The following is a 21,634-nucleotide window of genomic DNA, read 5'->3' as shown; positions in this document are numbered from 1 at the left end:
ATGCTTGTTGACAGTAGGACAGGACGGTCACGCAATAGGCCAGATGTAGGGAATGTATGTAGCCCGTCATGGGCTGAACATATTAGAGGACATGGTTATATTGGTGCTTGGACTGTAGTTGTACCACACGTGGTTTGTTTATTTATATGGTTCACGACTGATGAAACGTAAACAAAATGGCGGTCTGTGAAAGGATGAAGGAACTGTCCACCCCTTGCATGTTCAAAGTTGAACCTAAACCATTTGTTTTGTTTAGTACTTTGTATAAAAACGAGTATTTTAAAATACTATGGAGCTGTATTATGATACTTAGGGATGCGATCGACTGAGTTCATGTAATGTTAAAGGATTAAAGTAATACTAATTATTGTTTAAATATTAGAAATTGTATTCAATATGCTATGTGTTGATGTTTACATTAATTAATGTGGCATTATAAGGTTTCATATGTCTAAAGCGAAAAAGTCTGGCAGCGGTGGGATTCGAACCCACGCCCCCGAAGAGACTGGAGCCTTAATCCAGCGCCTTAGACCGCTCGGCCACGCTACCTATTGGTTGATGATTTTCACAGACCGGAAAAAAATTTAAACTTAGAAAATATATTTAACAGTTAACGTTTAACGATATTTATGCATTATCACATTACTCTGAAGTTTGATACCAAGCTTGAGAAAATCCGTTATCAATTATATTAGTAAAATGTTACGTTACATGTTTATGACACGACATAGTGATCAAAGCGAAAAATGATTCACACATTGGTTTATATAATGTACTTGTTTCAAAGTATCGCTAAGTAAGTAACGCTATCGTTAAGCCAGTACAAACCAATAAGACGACAGTTTATATGATCTTAATTATTTTAATACATAAGGATTAGGCTTTTTATTATTCACATCAATACGTTTATAACTTTTTACATTTAATACAATATACTTTATAATCACATTTAAAACTCTCTCATTTAAACTCTGGACAAGTACAAAAAAGGGCGGTGTCTAAATCGACCAATGGGATTGCAGAAACAAGTAGTATGCTAATGTGGGAAACGTTAACGAAACTGAAAAGAATACGAGATATTAACTTCAAAACCGTTTTTATTTGCGGTTTTAAGTGAATGTATTGATATATACGTAACATTTAGTCTCGTATGTTGTAAAAATGAAAAAACATGTATAAAACATAACCGTTGTTGACAATGCTTGCAATTTTTATAAAACCTTTTCGAGCCCATTTCCTCATTGCATCAGTGAGGTACATCCTTACCTGTTACCTTAGAAATAAGGTTTCAGAACATGATGATTGGATTCTAATGAATACGTGATTATATTCCGTATTCGTTTTGGGCTGCAACCCCTTAACGAGTCCTATCTGAGCCAACCTTATTTTTATAAATTGTAAAATGAAGAGATTAAATTATACTGTGTTAGAATTTAGTTGGTGTGTTTAGATTATTTTTGTGTTTCTAGAAATCAGCACAACAATTATTAGTACTTTTCGAATTTTGTTTTACTGAAAATGATTCCTAGTTAAGTAAATAAATTGTCAGATTTTTTTTGACTGTGCTTTATAAAGTGCACTTCACAGGTGCGCAGGCGTAGTGACGAGGTGGCCGAGTGGTTAAGGCGATGGACTGCTAATCCATTGTGCTCTGCACGCGTGGGTTCGAATCCCATCCTCGTCGAAATTTATTTTTGTAGTGTTTTGAAGTTTCAAACACTATGTTTTTGCCTACTCATGTGATCAAGCAGATACCAAGTATGGGGAGTGCCTATGCAATGCTTTTGTTTCTGTGTGTTATTCTTAATAGTAATCTTCGAGGTACGTGCCCGCGGGCGCCGTGGCTTAGATGGTTAAAGCGCCTGTCTAGTAAACAGGAGATCCTGGGTTCGAATCCCAGCGGTGCCTTTTCGATAGAGTCGCTGTACAAGTAATAGCAAGCAGACAAAGAGAAAATGAAAGTAAAGTACAACTGCGAAGAATTTTGTGAAATATTTGTAAAAGACTGTACTTGTCAAATAGTTTAATCAAAAAAAGGTTTGAATCCACAGTATTTAAAAACGTATCCGATTTGTAAAAAATGTAAAAGTGTATTTGGCAGCGGTGGGATTCGAACCCACGCCTCCAGAGAGACTGGAGCCTAAATCCAGCGCCTTAGACCGCTCGGCCACGCTACCACGTTGACGCCAATGAAAACGATCAACTAAAACGCAACTTTTTCCATTTATGCAACAAAAAACCAACTCGAATTATAGTATAATTACGGTAACACCTGAGAATACTGTGCTTAAATTCTTTCTTGCGGATGTTTTATTTAAACATGTATTCTCCTGAGCCTACGCACAACATCAAACAAGAAAATAGTGTTTACATTTAACTTAAATATTTTTTAATCACTTTGACATGTATGTGAAAAACGTACATTAATAAAATGTGCTTTATAGACAGAAATGATTTCACTCAAAATGAAATTGCTTTGTTTACTCAGGGGCAGCATGATGGAAAGGATCATATAAATCTTGATTAAAATCATACGGGTCATAGTTGGGAAATGGAGCATTAAAGACGACATTGTTTCCTGGTTCCTTTAACTTCTTTTTCTCAGCACTGTTGTGAAGCTCTGGTGGTTGAATCGGCTTTACTTGTCTAGGTGGGTGGTCGATCAGGCAGTCAGGGTCCCAGTAGGGATCACAGTCGTACTCCGTTTCTTTGGTAATCATTGGAGAAGGAGGAGCAGGTGGTGAAGTAGGTTTTTCCGGGACGGAAGGTGCTGACGCCACAGACTCTGAAGTTACAGGTGGAGAATTGTCCTGAACAGAGCTCAAATGACAGTTTGGGTGATAACGTGGATCACAAAGCACAGGGACTGCTCCGGTGGGCAGGTACACAAGCCGTGGTTTGCACAGGGGGTCCTGTACATTACACAAATATATCACATCCACCTTGGATAAAGGTGGCAAGGTGGGGGGTGGAGGCTGTGTGGTGGGCGCAGAGGTGGGCTTAAGTTTTAAGCCAAGGGCATTCTGATATTCGGATGCATCGTGGCCATAGGTGATCTCCAAATGACGCATCTGCTGGTACAGCATTCTTATTCTGTCTATCTCATAGAGCTAAAAGAGAATGGAGTAAATCAGACCATTCAGAAAAGACAAGAAGATGGCTCTGTGTGCGTTTTATTTCCCTTTACGCATTTCAGAACAATACTGCTATGGATTTAGCCCTTTTTATATGCAACTTATTTGTTTGTTTGAATATATTCATTTAGGCTAATAATAGCATTACTAATAATTCTAATAGTGTTTAAACAACAACAATAATACTATAGCAAAAATAGTTTGAATCTGTCCTGTTCTTACCCCTTCGGTGTGTCCAATACTGCTATAGTAGCGATAGTATGACTGGAAGTCTGGATTTTTGCGATGCCAGTTTGGATCAGCCTCTCTCCTCACACGAGAAAGGGCCAGAAAATTATGGGCCTGTTCAGAGTCAATGCTGACAGCTGGATTCGATTCTACAAATATTGACCATTATTAAAGACAAGCAAATGTATACTTATGTCTAAATATGACAATATGATTTCATTTTGTGCAGAAAGTGTAATCCCTTTACCTTCGTCTTTTGAAACTTTGGCAAGAGACGTGGCCTCCAACACTAAAATATTACATTATTTAATATGAGATTTAATAAATAATCAATATTAATTGCTTAATGAGGTAAGAGTTGAGTGAATATAAATCATACCTGGCAAAGTTAACAAACAGCGTAGCCCCACAAAGAGGAAAGCCAAAGACGTCACCTGAAACAGTGTTTTAAAACTATGTAAAACTTATCTGTTGAATATTTCAAGGGTTATAATAATACAAATAGTATAATTTGCTTGCAATCCTCCTGACTCGAATAAAAACATCTTTTAAATCAATAAATGAATATGTAATTAACAGCATTAACTGTGGTATTACTAGGATGAATCAAATACATTTATATGTCTACTGCATTAGATATAACAACAATTTTATGTTAGTTAAGTGTTTCTAAGTTATTTAAGTGTGTATCTAAATGTTTGTTTCCCATGTGGTTGATTAGAAAGTCAAGTTACTCACCTTTGCACTCATCTTCACTCTTCAGTTATGAGAATATCACATGGAGAGGCTCTTAAATACTGGACTCAATACCATCAATTGCACGCATCAATTTAATTGGTTGTCGAGATCAAGTAGCCCCTCCTTTACAAATTACCATATTCCTTAGAAAACCAATGAGCTATTGAAAACAATATGCCACCTATTTTGGGTGCTTTATTTAAGAGCTAAAATGCTTGTAAAAAATAGATATGACTCTGCAGAGAGTATGAAATACAAAGATGCTCCTTATATCCAATAATCAGCATTTCCTTTAGTTTTAGTGATTTGAATATTATTTAACAGTGAAGGTTTTTAAACTAATTTAAACAGATATCTCTGCTGTTCATTTATTGATCTTAAAAATCACACTATTAGTATTATTTAGATAACCTGGTGTATCTCATTTCCACAGCCAAGTCGTTGCTTAACCCTTAAAGAGTTTCACCATCTGCTCAGATGTGTGTGTGCGTGTATTCAGGTGATGATAACATAAGCACCACTGTCTTTGAAGAATACCATGCTAAATTAAACCTTTACTGCAAGAGAAACAGCTGGGGTTCTGTCTAATTTCTGACTTTGGTACCTCTTGCCTTTGATCTTCGTCACTTGTACATGTTAATTTAAAGAATGAAACATGTTCATTAAAAAAAGAAGATAAACAGCACCTGTATGTTATTTTTAGTTTTTATCAGGTTTCAATTATAGTAGTAGTAGTAGCATATACTGTAGCAAGCAAGACAAGTAAGTACTAGACTGGTAAGAGGTTTCAAACAGGTGTGATCGGGCAGAGCTGGAATCTGAGATATTTAGGTAAACAGAGGGTAGCTGATGGTAATGATGGTAAAACAACAGCCATACTTAACATCAAGGTGTTATTGCACAATTCAGTCTTTGTACACTACAAAATAAATAATAAAACAAATCTCATCAGAGCTACACCTTATGTTCATAGTTATGACAGTATTCTGCTTACCCATCATGTATTTATTCACTTGATATGGTTAACTGTAACTGTTAATATCATCCAAATCATCCATCGTGTTATGTGATTCGTTTATACACCATTTATAATCATACATTCAGTAATATATACTTACTTTATCTTCACTGTATTTTTTGTGGGAATGGATTAAACAGGTAAGTGATAACTTATATATGGAAAATGCACTGAAAGCATGTCAGTGCTAGAGACTGCTTAGATGCAAAAGCCGCTAAACGCCACCTCCGCCATGAATGAGATAGACCAATGATATTAAATGCTCTAGGCACGTATTGTATGTTTTTAAATACCTTCGTTTCAAATGTGCTTAATCCCGGAAGACCTCGTGACATGTGAGTGCAAAACAACATAGGACATAGTCCTACTAAGTTGAGTTCTACGCAAAAAAAGATCTACGCGAAACGGAAGTGACGACTGTTGCCTGGACGACGCTGTTATCGTCAAGAAATTAAAACATCAAAATACAACTCATATTTGCATTTAAACATTTTTTCTCTAATTAGGTGTAATGTCATGTTTACTTTTTAGTTTGTTATATTGATTCAGTGACGCATAATTTATTTAATTAGTTTATTATGGGCAGCGCAACTAAACTCCGCTCTCTTTCGGTGAGTTGTGGGTAATGTCAGCCGTTTGAGTGTTCATGTATCTACACTTCGAATTTTCACCAAAATAGCTTTATGGATACTCGTTGTAACATACTATGATTTGGTACATACTAATTTAAATATTAAATACTACTTGGGTGGAAAGTATGCAGATTGGAACATGGAGACTTTTTTTCGATTTTTGTGATTCATTTATAAACCATTTATAACCATAAAATCAGTAATACTAGGTATTTACTTTATTTCGATTATTTTGTTATTTTGCCTAGGAATGATTTAAATATATGTACAAAATGTAAAACAGCAATTCTGTATAAACAACACATTAAATTACACACATTACACATTTATATTAAAATCTACAATTACACAGACGCTTTTGAGTCCAAAGCGACTTAACATACATTTAAACGATACATTTATTTTGATTATGTGTGTTCCATGAAATTGTGTTGCAATGCTTTTCCAACTACGGGATTGGACCGCTGGGTTGGGTTTGTCCATTTGACCCAAAAATGGTCTAAAAAAATAAAAAAAATGTTTAATGTATACTGGGGGTTCAGCTAAAATATAACATTTAAAAATCATAAAAACACAAAACTCCCTAAATTCCAGTTTGTACTACGTCTCACTAGAGGGCAGTGATGGTTACAGTGAATAGCTGAGCGCGGACGAAAAAGCGAAACCGGCTGTTTACAGTCATGATAGCAGCAGTGCACGTCTAAATTTGTATATAAAAAAGGATGATTTAAAATTGTATAATGTTACAGTGTAGAGAATATATAACCGCAGATAACGCAGTTGATTTTAAGTAACGTAACATAGTTTTTATAAAAGGGTTCGCGTGTGCTTAAAATGATCAGTCAAATTTTTATCTTGTCATCGAAGGGTGATCACCTCATATATAAAGACTGTATCCTTCCTACTGACTTATAGTTGAAGTACTGACATGTAGTTTGTTTCTGTTTGCCTGGTTGTCAGAAAGGTTATGTTGTTTAAGCTTGGTTGCCTTTACAATCTTTGTAAATCATGTTGTTTAGTTATGTGACTTAATTGTGAATCTTAGTCCGTGGAGAGGCGAGCAAAGACTCCATCAATGTCTTTTATGAAATGGTTACAGCTCTGAGTGGAGATCAGCCTCCGGTAGTCATGGTAACACAAGTTTTGGACATCTGACTGTGTTTGAGAATTTCTTTTGTAATGTTATAGATAATAGATAATAGTTTTTTGATACCAAATAAGTATTATTATTTTGAATGTGTATATATTGTTCCAGACACACAAGGACCTTCATTTCCTCCACATAAGGCAGGGTGGGCTTTACTGGGTGGTGTCCACCAAGACAAACCCATCTCCTTTTACTATAATTGAGTTCCTTAACAGGTAAAAAGTACCTTCACTTTATTATGATTACATTATTGCTTATTTTGCATGCAGAATTACTCGTGCGTTTTCTGCAGAAATGAATGTGAAATAATTTGAAGGGGACATATCATGAAAATCAGATTTCAATGTTTAAGTGCTATAATTGGGTCCCCAGTGCTTCTATCAACCTAGAAATGTGAAAAAGAACAACCCAGTAACTTAGTTTTGGTAAAGCATTCTCTGCAAGCATGTGAAAAAATAGCTCATTGAAAACTCCCCTGTGATGTCAGAAGGGGATAATACCGCCCCTTAATCTGCACTATCCAAACAGGGCACTGCCATTTAGTGCAGAGATCAGCTCATTTGCATTTAAAAGGACACACCCAAAAGGGCATATTTTGCCCACACCTACAAAGTGGCAATTTTAACATGCTATAATAAATTATCTTTATGATATTTTGAGCTAAAACTTCACATATGCACTCTGGGGACACCAAATATTTATTTGACATATTAAAAAAGTCCTGTGAAATGTCCCCTTTAAAGGATAAACAATTAGATGATTAATGTCTTATTAATGCAAAATAGTTGGTGGGGCATTTAGCTAACAATGCCAGGGCTGTGGCTTCAATTCCTAGTGAATTTGCTAATGAATAAGATCACATTTATATTTATACATAGACATTTTTTGTACCAAACAAACTTGCAGTGGATTCAAGAAGACACAGGTTTTATGTGTGTTCGTATCGAGCTCATGACCTTTGCGCTACAACTCTATCATTTGAAAAATGCCAAAATGTATAAATTGAGGGGTAAGAACCAGAAGGGCATAAGTGACATTTCACCAACTTTATAGGAGAACCAGAACAAAAAAATTACTATGATTTGATCTTACTTTGTGAACTAATTTCAATAATTTAGAACTCCGAATTGATTGATCTCACCCCTCAGAATGCAAAAAAAAAACCTTTATCCAATATTCAACGTTTTTTCTGTTATAGATTAGCAGCTCTGACAAAAGACTACTGCGGCAGCTTGTCAGAGAAATCTGTACGGATGAATTTTGCACTGATTTATGAGCTGCTGGATGAGATGGTGGTAAGGGTTCTTTCTGATTTATTGTTACACACATAATAACAAATCATATCACAAAATCAGACAGTGATAAAGCCACGTCCATTCTGTGTTCTGTTGTTTCTTTTTTTAATCATCAGGACTACGGATACATACAGACCACCTCAACTGACATACTTAAAAATTTCATCCAGACGGAGGCTGTAACATCCAAACCCTTTAGTCTTTTTGACCTCAGTAACGTTGGCTTGGTAAGTTATTGTTGTTTGAATTGTTTTATAATGTTCCTTTTATAAACTTTGACTTTATGTGAAATAGAAGTTATAAATTGAAATAATGTTTACATTTTTATCTTACTGTTTGCTTTCAATGTAGACAGATTGTTACAGCTCCAAATCATTTACTTATTTTAATATTTGTTAGTTTGGGGCAGAGACCCAGCAGAGTAAAGTGGCCCCCAGTTTTGCAGCCAGTCGTCCTATAATGTCCAGCAGAGGGGAGCAGGTGGGTGATTCCTACATTTTGAGGTTTAATATGATCATATTATTACTAATCATGATCACATTTTGTCTTTCTGGCTGCAGGGTGGAAAGAATGAGATCTTTGTGGATGTGATAGAGAGGCTATCTGTGGTTATTGGTTCCAATGTGAGTACAGGTCTTATCTTTCGACTAACTCTTTCAAATCAAACTACTGACTGTTATAAAATCTGTTGTTTATTTAAGGGGATTCTAATGAAGGCAGATATTCAAGGAGAGATTAGGATAAAATGCTTTCTACCGACCTGTTCAGGTGGGTTGGCTGCACCTGGACACCATGTGCATATTGTAAGATCTGTTTATCTGCCTGATTGTGAATTTTTCCATCGTCTGTTAATCCTGTAGAAATGCGGATTGGGCTGAATGAGGAGCTGAATATAGGAAAGTCCCAGCTAAAAGGTTAAATTTGCAACACAGATAAATACAGTACAATCTAATCACATATCTTTAATTAGATTTGTGATTAAACCAGTTTTTTCTTTTCCATAGGCTATAGTTCTGCTGTGCGTGTAGATGAATGCAGATTTCACCAGGCTGTTAAACTGGATGAATTTGATACTTTCAGAATACTAAAAGTTTGTCCAAGCCAAGGAGAGGTAAATTGTCATAACACACGGTGAATTGCTCTGCAGAATGTGTATTTTAGTAGTTATTATACCACGGGCCTGTTGAATGCTGTATTCTGATTTGCTAGGAAATGTTACATGGGTGTTGATTACGGGAGGCACCTAAGCAATGTTTGTGGTAACCGTGGTATAAGCGTAAAAATAATTGACTCTGCTCCTTTGAATTATTTGAAAATAATGCACATAATGCACACCCGCTTCGCGTCGTGCCACATTAGCACCTTGGTGTGCATTATTTTCTTATAATTCAATGGCCGTTTGTCAATTATTCCTTACGTAATTTTTTTATTTTTTACAGCAAACAGTGATGCAGTATCAGCTTTGCGATGAGCTGCCCTGCCCACCACCATTTCAGTTATTTCCTTCAGTAGAAAAAGATTATGTGAACAGGTCTGTATACTTGTGTAGTTTATTTTATTACATATAAAGCAAAAGATCAGTTTGATTGAATAAATTGTGTATCATTTTAAAAAACACCCCTTAAGCAGTGTAAAATCATAGTAGCATGGCATCTCAACTGGTTTAATATTTTTTGCAGGGTGTTAATCTTCCTTAAACTTAGATGTGATCTTCCACCAAAAAGGTCAGTTTACGTACATTTAATAAGTGAGGAAAATGTGTAATTGATAAATGTCAATAACAGAACAAATCACATATGCTTTTATTTTTGATTCAGTACGGCCCTTAATGTTTCAGTCACGGTGCCTGTTCCAAAAGGCGCTATAAGGTCAGATTTGATGCATTTCTAGCATAACTATTTTTTGTTATACATCAACCTAACTGATTGATTTACCGTTCTGTACAGTATGTCTCAAGAGCTCAGTAGTCCTGATCAGACTGCTGAACTGCAACCTAAAAACAAAGCCCTTCTGTGGGAGATCCCACGTTTCCCAGGAGGAGCACAGCTATCAGCACTGTTCAAGGTATTGTTTTTGATACAATAAAAACTTTAAATTTGCCTTCATTAAATGTACCAATGCCAGTACATAACACTAGATGGCCATGGGAAATTTGCCTCATGATTTTAACATTAATCATTTAAATTATCTATTGCAACTAAAAACTATTACACTTAAATATACATAAAATTACATTAAGTCTAGAAACCAACTATAAAGTGAAAACTACTCAAATTGAAAACCAAGCTCCTGCTTTAAACCCACAGGTGGACGTTCCGGGTCTAAGTTCTGCCTCTTTGCTTGAGGTCGGCCCTGTCAGTATGTCCTTCGAGCTGCCCAAACAAACATGCACTGGCCTTCAGATCCGCTTCCTCAGACTCTCTCCAACTCAGGCAGGACTGTCACAACGATGGGTGCGATATGTCACTCATTCGGATTCCTATACTATACGGATCTGACCCGAACAGATGGATTTAGCATTCACTGTAAATACAGTACATCACCGGCTGATGAGTTCATAAGGATTTTTGAAAAATATGTTGTTTATGTAAACATATATGTAAATATCTACCTTTTCATCTGGTAATTCTGTTTACTTTAATTGTCTGATACATGGTGTTTTTGTGTTATATAGTATTATATGTCTACTGTAACTGTCAAATAAGGTATTAAAAAGTTGAGACATTGACTATTATTAACAGGTAATAAGCAAGTGGTGTGTAAATCTCATTTTATTAACTTGCATTCATTTGTAATAAACAAAAGAGAAAACATATGAGGAAAATTAAAAATTGTGTAATTATTTTATTTAAAAAATTTTCATTTAGCTGATGCTGTTATCGAAAGTGACTTGCAGTGCATTTAACCTATAAATGTTTTTGTCAATATGTGTGTTACCTGGGAATCGAACCCATTGCCTTTGTTTTGCTAGCACAATGCTTGACCAATTAAGTTACAGGACCATCTAAATTTATATTTTCATAATCAAATTGACTGAATTATTATGTATTTATATTTTCAAATAAACATAAAAACAAACAAAATATGCTTATTTGACCTCCTGTTACCAAACCACCTGGCCTGCCCTAGTACTATTTTTATTTTTGATGTATCTTTCTTTCTATTTACAATATAATACATTTACAAAAACACTGATTACTAAATAAAAAATATGAGAGTAAAGAAAATGGTCTCCAAATTGTCTTAAAAATTAAAATTTCATGTTTCTATTGTGTTCAATAATATTGCTATGTCTACAAAGTGGTACCAAAACCCCATAAGTTCAAAAACCCTTTATGGTTACGCTGCTTTTATGTGCTCAAAACTCAGACTTATTTCTATTATTATTATTATTTAAAAAGGCGTATTGTTTTATTTCAAATAAGCCTTTCAAAGTCAGAGCTACACAGACATATCGGCGCATGACATTAAAGTACCGCGAGAGCGACTTCAAACGAATCGCTCTCGCGATACGTTGATGTCATTGGTCTGCGCAGCTCCGCTCGCGAATCACGTGACCCCCCCCATCTGCAGCTGCCAGGCAGCGACTCAACACAACACCCACAGTAGCTGCTGTTTACACTGTTTCCTTGCACAAATTTCCACAGCCGAAATCTCCCTCATTATGGGGGACAAGGCAGGAACCCGGTAGGTGTTTTAACCTTTTAAGTCTTTAACAATTCTTTGCGGTTATCATTTTTGTTACCACTATAACGCTAAGGGCAGTTCAGCTAATATTAGCTGGATTGTTAACGGACGTGGTTGGCTAACGTGAACGTGATGGAGAAACGGCACTTAACTTTGTGTTTATTACACTTAACTGTCTTACGTTTATCATTTTGTCCGGACTATGTTTACTTATGCATTTCCTTAGGGTTTTTTAGAAATTACTTCATACTTTAACACAGACATTGGACAGCTGGGCAGGCTAGCAACAGCTGCTTGTGTAAAATTCGTGCAACGTCTTTAATATTATTGCTTTAAACTATCTCATCAGCCTTTATATCAATTTTATTAGTAATATCACCTATGCATATGAACTAATAATAATGGACTTTGCATGCAACAAGATCTCTCAGCATGCCATTTGTTGCATTCCACCATTTGTCTCTGCACTGCATGCATGTTCAACTTCTGCACCATTTGCTTCACTTGAACATCAAAGTTTGTTACCCAACCACTTATAGTATCTAATAGATTTTCTTTTTATGCTTGGCTCTGATAACATCTGAGTGATTTTTATCCCTTTAAAGGGTATTCAAGAAATCAAGTCCCAACTGCAAGGTATGTTTGTGTGATTTGCTCTTTGTATGAAGCACACAGTGCTTTTAGTTGCTTGCTTTTGCATTTGTATCTTGATCGGCAGTGGTTTCCACAAGCACAAACTATACTTACTTTCTCTGTTTTGCAGGTAACTGTATACCTGGGGAAAAGAGATTTTGTAGATCACTTAGACCACGTTGACCCTGTTGGTGAGTTATGCAAAACATTTTGCCTATTGTTTATAATCAAAAGCCATCAAATAAGTCAATGTTTTATTATTGAAACCATACTGAGGAAATGAAACTTCTGCTGCAGATGGTGTTATTTTGGTGGAGCCTGAATATCTCAAAGATAGAAAAGGTGAGGAAAAAAATATTAACAGTTTTTTTTTTCAGTATTTGACACTGAATTTTTGAAGCTTGTCTTCTAATTGTATAAAATATGTTATTGTCACGTTTTCTTATCGTGCTTCATAGCAACACTTTCTTTTTGCCTTCCAGTATTTGTCACATTAACCTGTGCATTTCGATATGGCCGTGAGGACCTAGACGTGTTAGGGCTTTCTTTCCGAAAAGATCTTTATGTGTCCACTTTTCAAGCCTATCCTCCCATACCAGAGGAATCAAAGGCTTGCAGTCGGCTACAAGAGAGACTTCTGAAAAAACTTGGTCAAAATGCTTATCCTTTCCATTTCACTGTAAGCAGGCTACCATTATTTTTTGGGAGGATATTAACAGGCGTATGTGGTACATATATATATTCAAGGATGAATGTTAATTTATCTTTTCAGATACCACAAAACCTCCCATGTTCAGTTACTTTGCAGCCTGGGCCTGAAGACACAGGAAAGGTGATGTCACTCTTAGATACTTCCTTTAAAGATATAAAATGTCATGTTGTTTGTTTTTGAAGTTTGAAGAAACTTTTGATCTCTTTTCTCACTTCAGGCCTGTGGGGTGGATTTTGAAATCAGGGCTTTCTGTGCCAAATCGATGGAAGATAAAAATCACAAAAGGTTTGAAGAACTTCTGTTGTGTTTTGTTACTTATAATCTATCTGCCCTGTTTACACATGCATATCAGTGTCCTTGAAATGTTATGTTTAAAGCGTTTTTCCTTCGTTCACAGAAATTCAGTTCGGTTAGTGATACGTAAAGTCCAATACGCCCCTGAGAAACCTGGCCCACAGCCTATGGTGGAGACTACGAGGAGTTTCCTAATGTCAGACCGGTCTCTACACCTAGAGGCTTCTCTAGATAAAGAGGTAAGGTACTAGTGTTTAACACAGATGAATACTTGTGAAAGGTTTTTATATCTGAATAATTATTAACCATTATTTGATCTTATCACACAGCTGTATTACCATGGAGAACCAATCAGTGTTAATGTCCACGTCACCAATAACTCAACCAAAACTGTCAAAAGGGTTAAAATATCAGGTGAGAGTTTTTCTTCTTATGACATTGTTAGATTATGGCATTTTTTTTCTATAATATTTATATATTCCTTCACTATCTCTTTCAGTTCGACAGTATGCTGATATTTGTCTCTTCAGTACAGCACAGTACAAATGTCCAGTGGCTCAGATAGAGGCTGAGTAAGTGTCTGTCTGTCCATCTCTGTGTATCCTGTCTGTCTCTATCCGTCTATCCCTGTCGGTCTGTCTGAATCTCTCTCCATTTCTGTCTGTCTCTTTTTCCAGCCCTGTCTCTCTATCCATCTCTGTCTATCTGTCTCTCTATCCATCTCTGTCTATATGTCTTTCTATCCATCTCTGTGTGTCTGTCTGTCTCTCTATCCATTTCTATCTGTCCGTCTCTTTATCCAGCCCTCTCTGTCTGTCCGTCTCTTTATCCATCTATCTATCTGTCCATCTCTCTATCCATCTGTCTGTCTGTCTCTTTATCCATCTATCTGTCTGTCCGTCTCTCTATCCATCTACCTGTCTGTCTGTCTCTTTATTCATCCCTGTCTGTCTGTATCTATCTATCTATCTGCCTGTACATCTCTTTTTCCATCTATCTATCTGTCTCTCTATCCATCTTTCTGTCTGTCCCTCTATCCATCTTTCTGTCTATCTTTCTGTCTATCTATCTATCCATCCATCCGTCCATCTGTCTGTCCATATCTCTATCCATCTATCTGTCTGTCTCTATCCATCTATCTGTCTGTCTCTCTATCCATACATCTATCTGTCTGTCCATCTCTCTATCCATCTGTCTGTCTGTCTGTTTCTTTATTCAACCCTGTCTGTCCGTATCTATCTACCTATCTGCCTGTACATCTCTTTTTCCATCTATCTATCTGTCTCTCTATCCATCTTTCTGTCTGTCCCTCTATCCATCTTTCTGTCTATCTATCCATCCATCCGTCTGTCCGTCCATCTTTCTATCCATCTACCGGTCTGTCTGTCTGCCTCTTTATCTATCTCTGTCTGTCTGTATCTATCATCTCTTGTCTATCTGTCTGTCTCTATCCATCTATCTGTCTGTCTCTCTATCCATACATCTATCTGTCTGTCCATCTCTCTATCCATCTGTCTGTCTGTCTGTTTCTTTATTCATCCCTGTCTGTCCGTATCTATCTACCTATCTGCCTGTACATCTCTTTTTCCATCTATCTATCTGTCTCTCTATCCATCTTTCTGTCTATCTTTCTGTCTATCTATCTATCCATCCATCCGTCCATCTGTCTGTCCATATCTCTATCCATCTATCTGTCTGTCTCTATCCATCTATCTGTCTGTCTCTCTATCCATACATCTATCTGTCTGTCCATCTCTCTATCCATCTGTCTGTCTGTCTGTTTCTTTATTCAACCCTGTCTGTCCGTATCTATCTACCTATCTGCCTGTACATCTCTTTTTCCATCTATCTATCTGTCTCTCTATCCATCTTTCTGTCTGTCCCTCTATCCATCTTTCTGTCTATCTATCCATCCATCCATCCGTCTGTCCGTCCATCTTTCTATCCATCTACCGGTCTGTCTGTCTGCCTCTTTATCTATCTCTGTCTGTCTGTATCTATCATCTCTTGTCTATCTGTCTGTCTCTATCCATCTATCTGTCTGTCTCTCTATCCATACATCTATCTGTCTGTCCATCTCTCTATCCATCTGTCTGTCTGTCTGTTTCTTTATTCATCCCTGTCTGTCCGTATCTATCTACCTATCTGCCTGTACATCTCTTTTTCCATCTATCTATCTGTCTCTCTATCCATCTTTCTGTCTATCTTTCTGTCTATCTATCTATCCATCCATCCGTCCATCTGTCTGTCCATATCTCTATCCATCTATCTGTCTGTCTCTATCCATCTATCTGTCTGTCTCTCTATCCATACATCTATCTGTCTGTCCATCTCTCTATCCATCTGTCTGTCTGTCTGTTTCTTTATTCAACCCTGTCTGTCCGTATCTATCTACCTATCTGCCTGTACATCTCTTTTTCCATCTATCTATCTGTCTCTCTATCCATCTTTCTGTCTGTCCCTCTATCCATCTTTCTGTCTTTCGATCCATCCATCCATCCATCCGTCTGTCCGTCCATCTCTCTATCCATCTACCGGTCTGTCTGTCTGCCTCTTTATCTATCTCTGTCTGTCCGTATCTATCATCTCTTGTCTATCTGTCTGTCTCTCTCTATCATTTGTCTCTATGCATCAATCTATATCTGTCTCTCTATCCATCCACCTATCTATCTGTCTGTCCATCTCTCTATTCATCTACCTGTCTGTCTGTCCATCTCTCTATCCATCTACCAGTCTGTCTGCCTCTTCCATCTCTGTCTATCCGTATCTATCTGTCTGTACATCTCTTTCCAATTATCATCTCTTGTCTGTCTGTCTGTCTGTCTGTCTGTACATCTCTTTCCAATTATCATCTCTTGTCTGTCTGTCTGTACATCTCTTTCCAATTATCATCTCTTGTCTGTCTGTCTCTCTCTATCATCTATCTCTATGCATCAATCTATATCTATCGGTCTATTTCTCTGTCTGTCCGTCCGTCTCTATACATCTGTCTGTTGGTCTGTCTATCTATCTCTATCTGTCTGTCTGTTTGTGTATGTCTGTCTGTACATATCTTTATCCATTGCTTATCTGTCTGTCTGTCTGTCTCTATCCATCAATCTATATCTGTCTGTCTGTACATATTTGTCTGTCTTTCTCTCTAACAGTCTGTCTCTATCCAGCTGTCCGTCTCTCTATACATCTATCTATATCTGTCTGTCTCTCTATCCGTCTATCCATCTCTATCTGTCTGTTTGTGTCTGTCTATCCATCTCTTATCTGTCTGTGTGTCTATCCATCTGTCTGTCTTTCTATCCATCAATCTATATCTGTATGTTTCTCTGTCCATCTTTCTATATTCATCCATCCGTCTCTCTATCTGTCTTTCCATCTCTTTCTGTCTGGCTTCTCTTGTGTTTGTGGGTCAAATTGATGTTGCTTGTAATGATTTGGCTGTTTCTGAACCAGCATTCAGCTTTTAACTGATTTAATGTTCAGATTTACAGATTGAACATTCAGTGTGAACATTCAGTATCTAGTTGATTTGGTAAATACGCTCACACATCTCCATGTCTCCAATCCATGTTGTGCAGAGATCAGGTGGCATCCAGCTCTACGTTCTGCAAAGTGTACACGCTCACTCCTGCCCTCAACAACAATCGAGAGAAGAGAGGACTGGCACTAGATGGAAAACTCAAACATGAAGACACCAACCTCGCATCCAGCACCATGTGAGTGTTATGCTAAGCATTAACAATCCACAGCACATATCTCTTGAATAGACTCAGTGATCTCCACCTTCTGTATCTGGGCTCTGCAGTGTAAAGGATGCGAGTAATAAAGAAGTTCTGGGTGTTTTGGTCTCATATCGGGTCAAAGTGAAACTGGTGGTCTCCCGCGGAGGGTGAGTCTCGTGTTTTGTCAGCATGCTTTCTCTACCAACCAGTCTCGTAATTGTTATCATTTGTGATTGGCCTAAACCCTCCTTGCACACTAAATGATTATGTTATTGTTGCTTGAGTCATTTAAGGAAGTCAGTTTAAAAGTTAAGTCACTGTGTGTAAACATATATACTTGTACATTATTCTGGGTGTGCTGTCTGTGCAAACTCTCTGCATATAAATGTCAAGGGGTTTTGTTTGTGTAGATCAGAGGTGATTGGTTGTGCTCTTGGATATCTGTCTTCCTACAGAGTTTGGTTTCAAAATTTATCAAACCCCAAGGTCTTGATGCAGCTAAATATCATATTTCGCCATATCCACCATATGTAACCCTGTCTGTCAAATCCATGTGTAAAGATGATGGTGCTGTTTCTGTGTCAGTTGCATTTGCCATCTAGGTATTTATATCTATATGATTACTATAAACACATGGAGGTATCAAAAAGTAGGGTTTGAACTGAACTCTTCAGGAACAATATCGAGTAAAGCATTACTAATCATCTCTGGTGTAGATCTTACTGTGGCTTTGTAGGATGCTGTAAGTGCCTTGTGAATCAAATTCCCCCTTTGCCTCTCTGTGCTGCTTCATTCAGGTTATCAAATCATTTTGTCACTCTCCCATTGTTTTATATTTCTCTCTCTCTGTGTCTGTTTCCTCCATCTGTCTATCGCATCAGGCTTTTAAGCAGCTTGCTGGAGAGGTAAATACATCCCTTGTGCATTTTAGTGGCTTGCTATAGTGTGTCTCCAGGTTTGCAGTAAAAATGAGATTTGCATGGTGTTTAGTATTCTGCTTGCAGTTACCCTGATGTTTCCTGTCTGTGTTGGAGCACTAACCTTGATGTACATGTTTGATATGGGCAAACCTCACCTAGTCATATCATGCTCATATTTTTAACCCTAAAAACATAAATTATATTTGCATAAAGAAAATTAAGCTTATTCAAACCCTGGACCACAAAATAAGGTTCTTTTTTATTGAGAAAAAAGTAAAAGCTGAATAAGTAAGCTTTCAATTGATGTATGGTTTGTTAGGATAGAACAATATTTGAAAATCTGGAATCTGAGAGTGCAAAAAATCTAAATATTGAGAAAATCGCCTTTAAATGAGTCCTTAACAACACATATTATTATTAATTATTATTTTTGATACATACACAAAATATGTCTTAACTCTTTCACCGCCAGCGTTTTTAAAAAAAGTTGCCAGCCTGCGCCAGCGTTTTTCAGGATTTTCACCAAAGTTTAATGCCTTCCAGAAAATGTTCTTCTTTAAATATATAAACATACAATATACCAAATGAAAGAACAGACCCTCTGCTTTCAAACAATAAAAAAAAACGTTTCATCCTACCTTCAGTGGTTCTTTTGTAATCAGCTTTTGAATATGGGTAGGTTTCTGCAAAAACACCACATTTTGAGCAAAAAGCAGAGATAATTCCATTTTTGTGACGGACTTTTCATAGAGATCCCATTCAGAGCGATCTTTAAAACAGACACGGACATGCAGCCGCTTGCCATAGGGCAATACTTCCGAGTTTAAAAAGTTGCGGAAGGGTGGATAATAGCGGTATTGCGGAAAGACGGAAAATCTCGTCATTGGCGGGGAAGCGTTTTCTCTTAATTGACGAGATATCTCGTCAACGGCAGTGAAAGAGTTAATATCCAAATTATTTTTGGCATAAAAAACCCTGATAATTTTGACCCATACATTGTTGTTGGCTATAGCTAAGTGAATAACGTGACGTTAATTATTTTGTGTCCTTATGATTCATTTAAATGTAAAAGGGTTAAAATTTCAAAATAAATTTGCAGCTTACTTTCATACATTCTCTTTTTTGAGGACCAAGTCTAACATTTCTGGTATTATTTTATTTTATTTTGAAAGAATATTTAGGAGATAATTGCAAAACTGTCAATATGGTGTAACCGGTCTGTGTCAATTGGTGTAACAAGTTTTTTTTTTTGAAAATATTAATATATTATCTAGTTTAGTGTAATATGATTTTTTTTACATACATTTTTACATCATTTGTCAAAGATTATTTAGCAAACAGCTGTTTTCAGCATATGTCAGGACAAATATTACAAAAACGCATTAGAATTTACATTTAAAAATAACGAATAAAATTATATTTTAAAATCATTATTTTTTATGATTATGCTTACATGCCATCAAGGTGGATATAATATTTAATATTTCTCATTCTTTGGCGCAATTGGCGGTTGCACCATTTGACATTTTCAGGTCCATTCAGTCTTAACTTTCATAAAAATGGTGCAAATGTAATTTTTTATTGCATAAAATTAACATAAATACACTATGTGCATTGAAATAAACCTGAAGCATGCTTTTAAAACAAGTTTCACTGACCCAGCTACAAATATACCCGTGCTACTTATGACGTTTGCATTGTGACTGTCCACTTTTTAGCAAAGTTTACAATTCAATTTAGTCTTTTTATTTAAGAAGGTGAGAAATATAATTTTTTTGTTTTGGGATAAAATATGGCCGTGGGTATTATTTCTTAACAATTTATGTGGGGTTTGCTTCATAAACTCCTGAATTAATACGTGCACACGAATATTTCAAATTATGGCTAGATTGTTTCTTTTTTCTCCATCAGGGATGTGTCAGTGGAACTGCCTTTCGTCCTAATGCATCCGAAACCCACAGACTCCACTGTTTCCCTTTCACCCACAGGTATGTGCCTGTGACAAAAGTCATGAGTGACTTAAAGGCGGGGTGCATAATTTCTGAAAGCCAATGTTGACATTTGAAATCACCTAAACAAACACGCCCCTACCCAATAGAATCTGGACCTTCTTTTGATAGACCCGCCCCATACATATGCAACCCAGGCAACGATGTTGGTTGGTAGACACGCCCCCTTACTGCTGATTGGCTGCAAGTGTGTTTTGGTAGTCGGCCCGAATCCCTTTTCCAAAGTGTTTTTCAAAAATCATGCACCCCACCTTTAATAGTAGGATCTTGGGTCACAAGAGCCATTTTGAACTGTTAACAGATATGAGATCCATCCTATCAACACATTATAGGATAAAAATGTCATTATAAGCTTACGCCATTGTAAAGTGAACACCGGGGGGCATTTCTAGAGTTTAAACTTGACTGGGGTAAAGGCCTACCCGGCTGATGCACCAGTTTAAAGGGTCTTGCAACTCCCCTCAGTAGCACCCATTATGTCGACTAATCTTGGGTTTTTCCTTAACAGCTGTTCCAGTGTTAGACCCACCGATTGACACAAACTTGATTGAGTTTGATACAAAGTGAGATTAATTTTTAGTTTTTTTATCATTGTTCGTATACATGTATTCCTGCATTTCATTCTTGCTCAAAACTTTTTCTGTTCCTTTAACAGCAGTTTAATGGCAGATGATGACATTGTGTTTGAGGACTTTGCTCGCTTGCGCTTGAAAGGAATAATCGACAAGGAGGATTGCTGAACACTTACATCTTATTCGCATTGTAATCGGCATCACACGATAGCCAGAAGAAATCCTCTCTTTAGGGGTGTAACAATGAAGTCATTCTCATCTCATTGAGGTTTGGACTTATATTTTATGGAAAGAAAACAGATGGATAATAACCCACCTGGATATTAAGGTGCTTAAGTGACTTAAGCTAATGAAGGAGCTGATCCCAGGGAATTACTAAGTTTTGCGTAAGCATGTGATAATTATATCTCTTGTATCGTGCCAACTGTTATGTTAAGAATGGCAAGGCTGCGTGTAACGGCCAAATTGCTATTTGTATCATATTCCTTGTATTTATTCCTTTACACGGGGAGAGTCAGGATTTTTCTGTGATTTGTGTATAATACCTCCTTGTGTGTTACGCAATGACCGTGAGATTCAGTGATGTGGACCGTGCATGTTTTAAAATGCTGCTGTAAGGGAGGTGACGTGACTGAGCACATACAGTTTGTGCAGGTTGTATATATTTAATATTGCTGCTTTGATTTATTGAATGACTGCATTTGGTTAAAAAAAATGGGAAAGCTAAACTAACGGATGTGTTAAGATTTTACATCCCTCAGGGGAAACGAACAACAAACTGGATATGTTAATGCAATTTTCATAATAACCATAAACATTATTTGCCAATTTATTTTCTTTTAAAACTGAATTTTTATTTAAACATTTTTTTTAAATAAAATTAAGAAAAAATTAAACTG

General features: G+C 36.7%; 3 protein-coding genes and 5 non-coding genes across 11 annotated transcripts; 5 read left to right on the top strand and 3 right to left on the bottom strand.

The window, feature by feature from the left end:
• Positions 1 to 467: 467 nt before the first annotated feature.
• Positions 468 to 549, bottom strand: trnal-aag (transfer RNA leucine (anticodon AAG)). Its single transcript has one exon. It is a non-coding gene; the product is annotated as a tRNA-Leu (tRNA).
• A 694-nt stretch (positions 550 to 1,243) lies between these two features.
• LOC135779891 (U8 small nucleolar RNA) lies at positions 1,244 to 1,376 on the top strand. The gene has a single exon (XR_010544899.1). It is a non-coding gene; the product is annotated as a U8 small nucleolar RNA (small nucleolar RNA).
• A 226-nt stretch (positions 1,377 to 1,602) lies between these two features.
• trnas-gcu (transfer RNA serine (anticodon GCU)) lies at positions 1,603 to 1,684 on the top strand. The gene has a single exon. It is a non-coding gene; the product is annotated as a tRNA-Ser (tRNA).
• Positions 1,685 to 1,834: 150 nt separating this feature from the next.
• Positions 1,835 to 1,908, top strand: trnat-agu (transfer RNA threonine (anticodon AGU)). The gene has a single exon. It is a non-coding gene; the product is annotated as a tRNA-Thr (tRNA).
• A 187-nt stretch (positions 1,909 to 2,095) lies between these two features.
• On the bottom strand, positions 2,096 to 2,177 carry trnal-uag (transfer RNA leucine (anticodon UAG)). Its single transcript has one exon. It is a non-coding gene; the product is annotated as a tRNA-Leu (tRNA).
• Positions 2,178 to 2,443: 266 nt separating this feature from the next.
• Positions 2,444 to 4,112, bottom strand: and3 (actinodin3). Its single transcript, XM_065290777.2, has 5 exons — positions 4,101 to 4,112; positions 3,742 to 3,796; positions 3,610 to 3,651; positions 3,357 to 3,511; positions 2,444 to 3,110 (listed from the first exon to the last, which is right to left on the bottom strand). The coding sequence occupies exons 1-5, from the start codon at positions 4,110 to 4,112 to the stop codon at positions 2,481 to 2,483; spliced, it is 894 nt and encodes a 297-aa protein (XP_065146849.2). The 3' UTR covers positions 2,444 to 2,480.
• Positions 4,113 to 6,397: 2,285 nt separating this feature from the next.
• Positions 6,398 to 11,404, top strand: ap4m1 (adaptor related protein complex 4 subunit mu 1). The gene is made up of 15 exons (XM_065290778.2): positions 6,398 to 6,642; positions 6,796 to 6,881; positions 7,006 to 7,112; positions 8,096 to 8,192; positions 8,309 to 8,419; positions 8,592 to 8,672; positions 8,753 to 8,815; positions 8,894 to 8,960; positions 9,053 to 9,106; positions 9,197 to 9,303; positions 9,632 to 9,723; positions 9,872 to 9,916; positions 10,010 to 10,060; positions 10,139 to 10,256; positions 10,499 to 11,404. The coding sequence occupies exons 1-15, from the start codon at positions 6,585 to 6,587 to the stop codon at positions 10,688 to 10,690; spliced, it is 1,329 nt and encodes a 442-aa protein (XP_065146850.1). The 5' UTR covers positions 6,398 to 6,584; the 3' UTR covers positions 10,691 to 11,404.
• Positions 11,405 to 11,757: 353 nt separating this feature from the next.
• Positions 11,758 to 21,631, top strand: arrb2a (arrestin, beta 2a). 4 transcript variants are annotated; one of them, XM_065290650.1, is made up of 16 exons: positions 11,758 to 11,879; positions 12,485 to 12,515; positions 12,643 to 12,703; positions 12,810 to 12,854; positions 12,995 to 13,191; positions 13,285 to 13,344; positions 13,442 to 13,509; positions 13,622 to 13,757; positions 13,848 to 13,932; positions 14,018 to 14,090; positions 17,091 to 17,228; positions 17,318 to 17,401; positions 18,116 to 18,139; positions 20,066 to 20,142; positions 20,672 to 20,726; positions 20,819 to 21,631. In XM_065290650.1, exons 1-16 carry the CDS (start codon positions 11,857 to 11,859, stop codon positions 20,901 to 20,903), a joined length of 1,242 nt encoding a protein of 413 aa, XP_065146722.1. In that variant the 5' UTR covers positions 11,758 to 11,856; the 3' UTR covers positions 20,904 to 21,631. The 4 variants fall into 4 exon arrangements, with proteins under 4 accessions (XP_065146722.1, XP_065146723.1, XP_065146721.1 ...); XM_065290651.1 differs by lacking the exon at positions 18,116 to 18,139; XM_065290649.1 differs by lacking the exon at positions 18,116 to 18,139 and having other exon boundaries at positions 12,995 to 13,344.
• Positions 21,632 to 21,634: the final 3 nt, after the last annotated feature.

This window comes from Paramisgurnus dabryanus, chromosome 10 (genome assembly GCF_030506205.2).
Source record: "Paramisgurnus dabryanus chromosome 10, PD_genome_1.1, whole genome shotgun sequence".
Lineage (NCBI taxonomy): Eukaryota > Metazoa > Chordata > Actinopteri > Cypriniformes > Cobitidae > Paramisgurnus > Paramisgurnus dabryanus.
This window is presented reverse-complemented; position numbering and strand designations above follow the sequence as displayed.

What these genes read in the sequence shown, in the direction of transcription:
- arrb2a (XM_065290649.1), top strand. Translation starts at nt 11,857, where the DNA reads ATGGGGGACAAGGCAGGAACCCG. An exon ending in AGGCTTCTCTAGATAAAGAG is followed by an intron (nt 13,758 to 13,847) that starts GTAAGGTACTAG and finishes CTTATCACACAG; the next exon opens with CTGTATTACCATGGAGAACC. An exon ending in AACCTCGCATCCAGCACCAT is followed by an intron (nt 17,229 to 17,317) that starts GTGAGTGTTATG and finishes TGGGCTCTGCAG; the next exon opens with TGTAAAGGATGCGAGTAATA.
- ap4m1 (XM_065290778.2), top strand. Translation starts at nt 6,585, where the DNA reads ATGATCAGTCAAATTTTTATCTTGTCATCGAAGGGTGATCACCTCATA. An exon ending in TGTGATCTTCCACCAAAAAG is followed by an intron (nt 9,917 to 10,009) that starts GTCAGTTTACGT and finishes TTTTTGATTCAG; the next exon opens with TACGGCCCTTAATGTTTCAG. An exon ending in AGCTATCAGCACTGTTCAAG is followed by an intron (nt 10,257 to 10,498) that starts GTATTGTTTTTG and finishes TTAAACCCACAG; the next exon opens with GTGGACGTTCCGGGTCTAAG.
- and3 (XM_065290777.2), bottom strand. An exon ending in CTGTTTGTTAACTTTGCCAG is followed by an intron (nt 3,652 to 3,741) that starts GTATGATTTATA and finishes GTAATATTTTAG; the next exon opens with TGTTGGAGGCCACGTCTCTT. An exon ending in CAAAGTTTCAAAAGACGAAG is followed by an intron (nt 3,512 to 3,609) that starts GTAAAGGGATTA and finishes CAATATTTGTAG; the next exon opens with AATCGAATCCAGCTGTCAGC.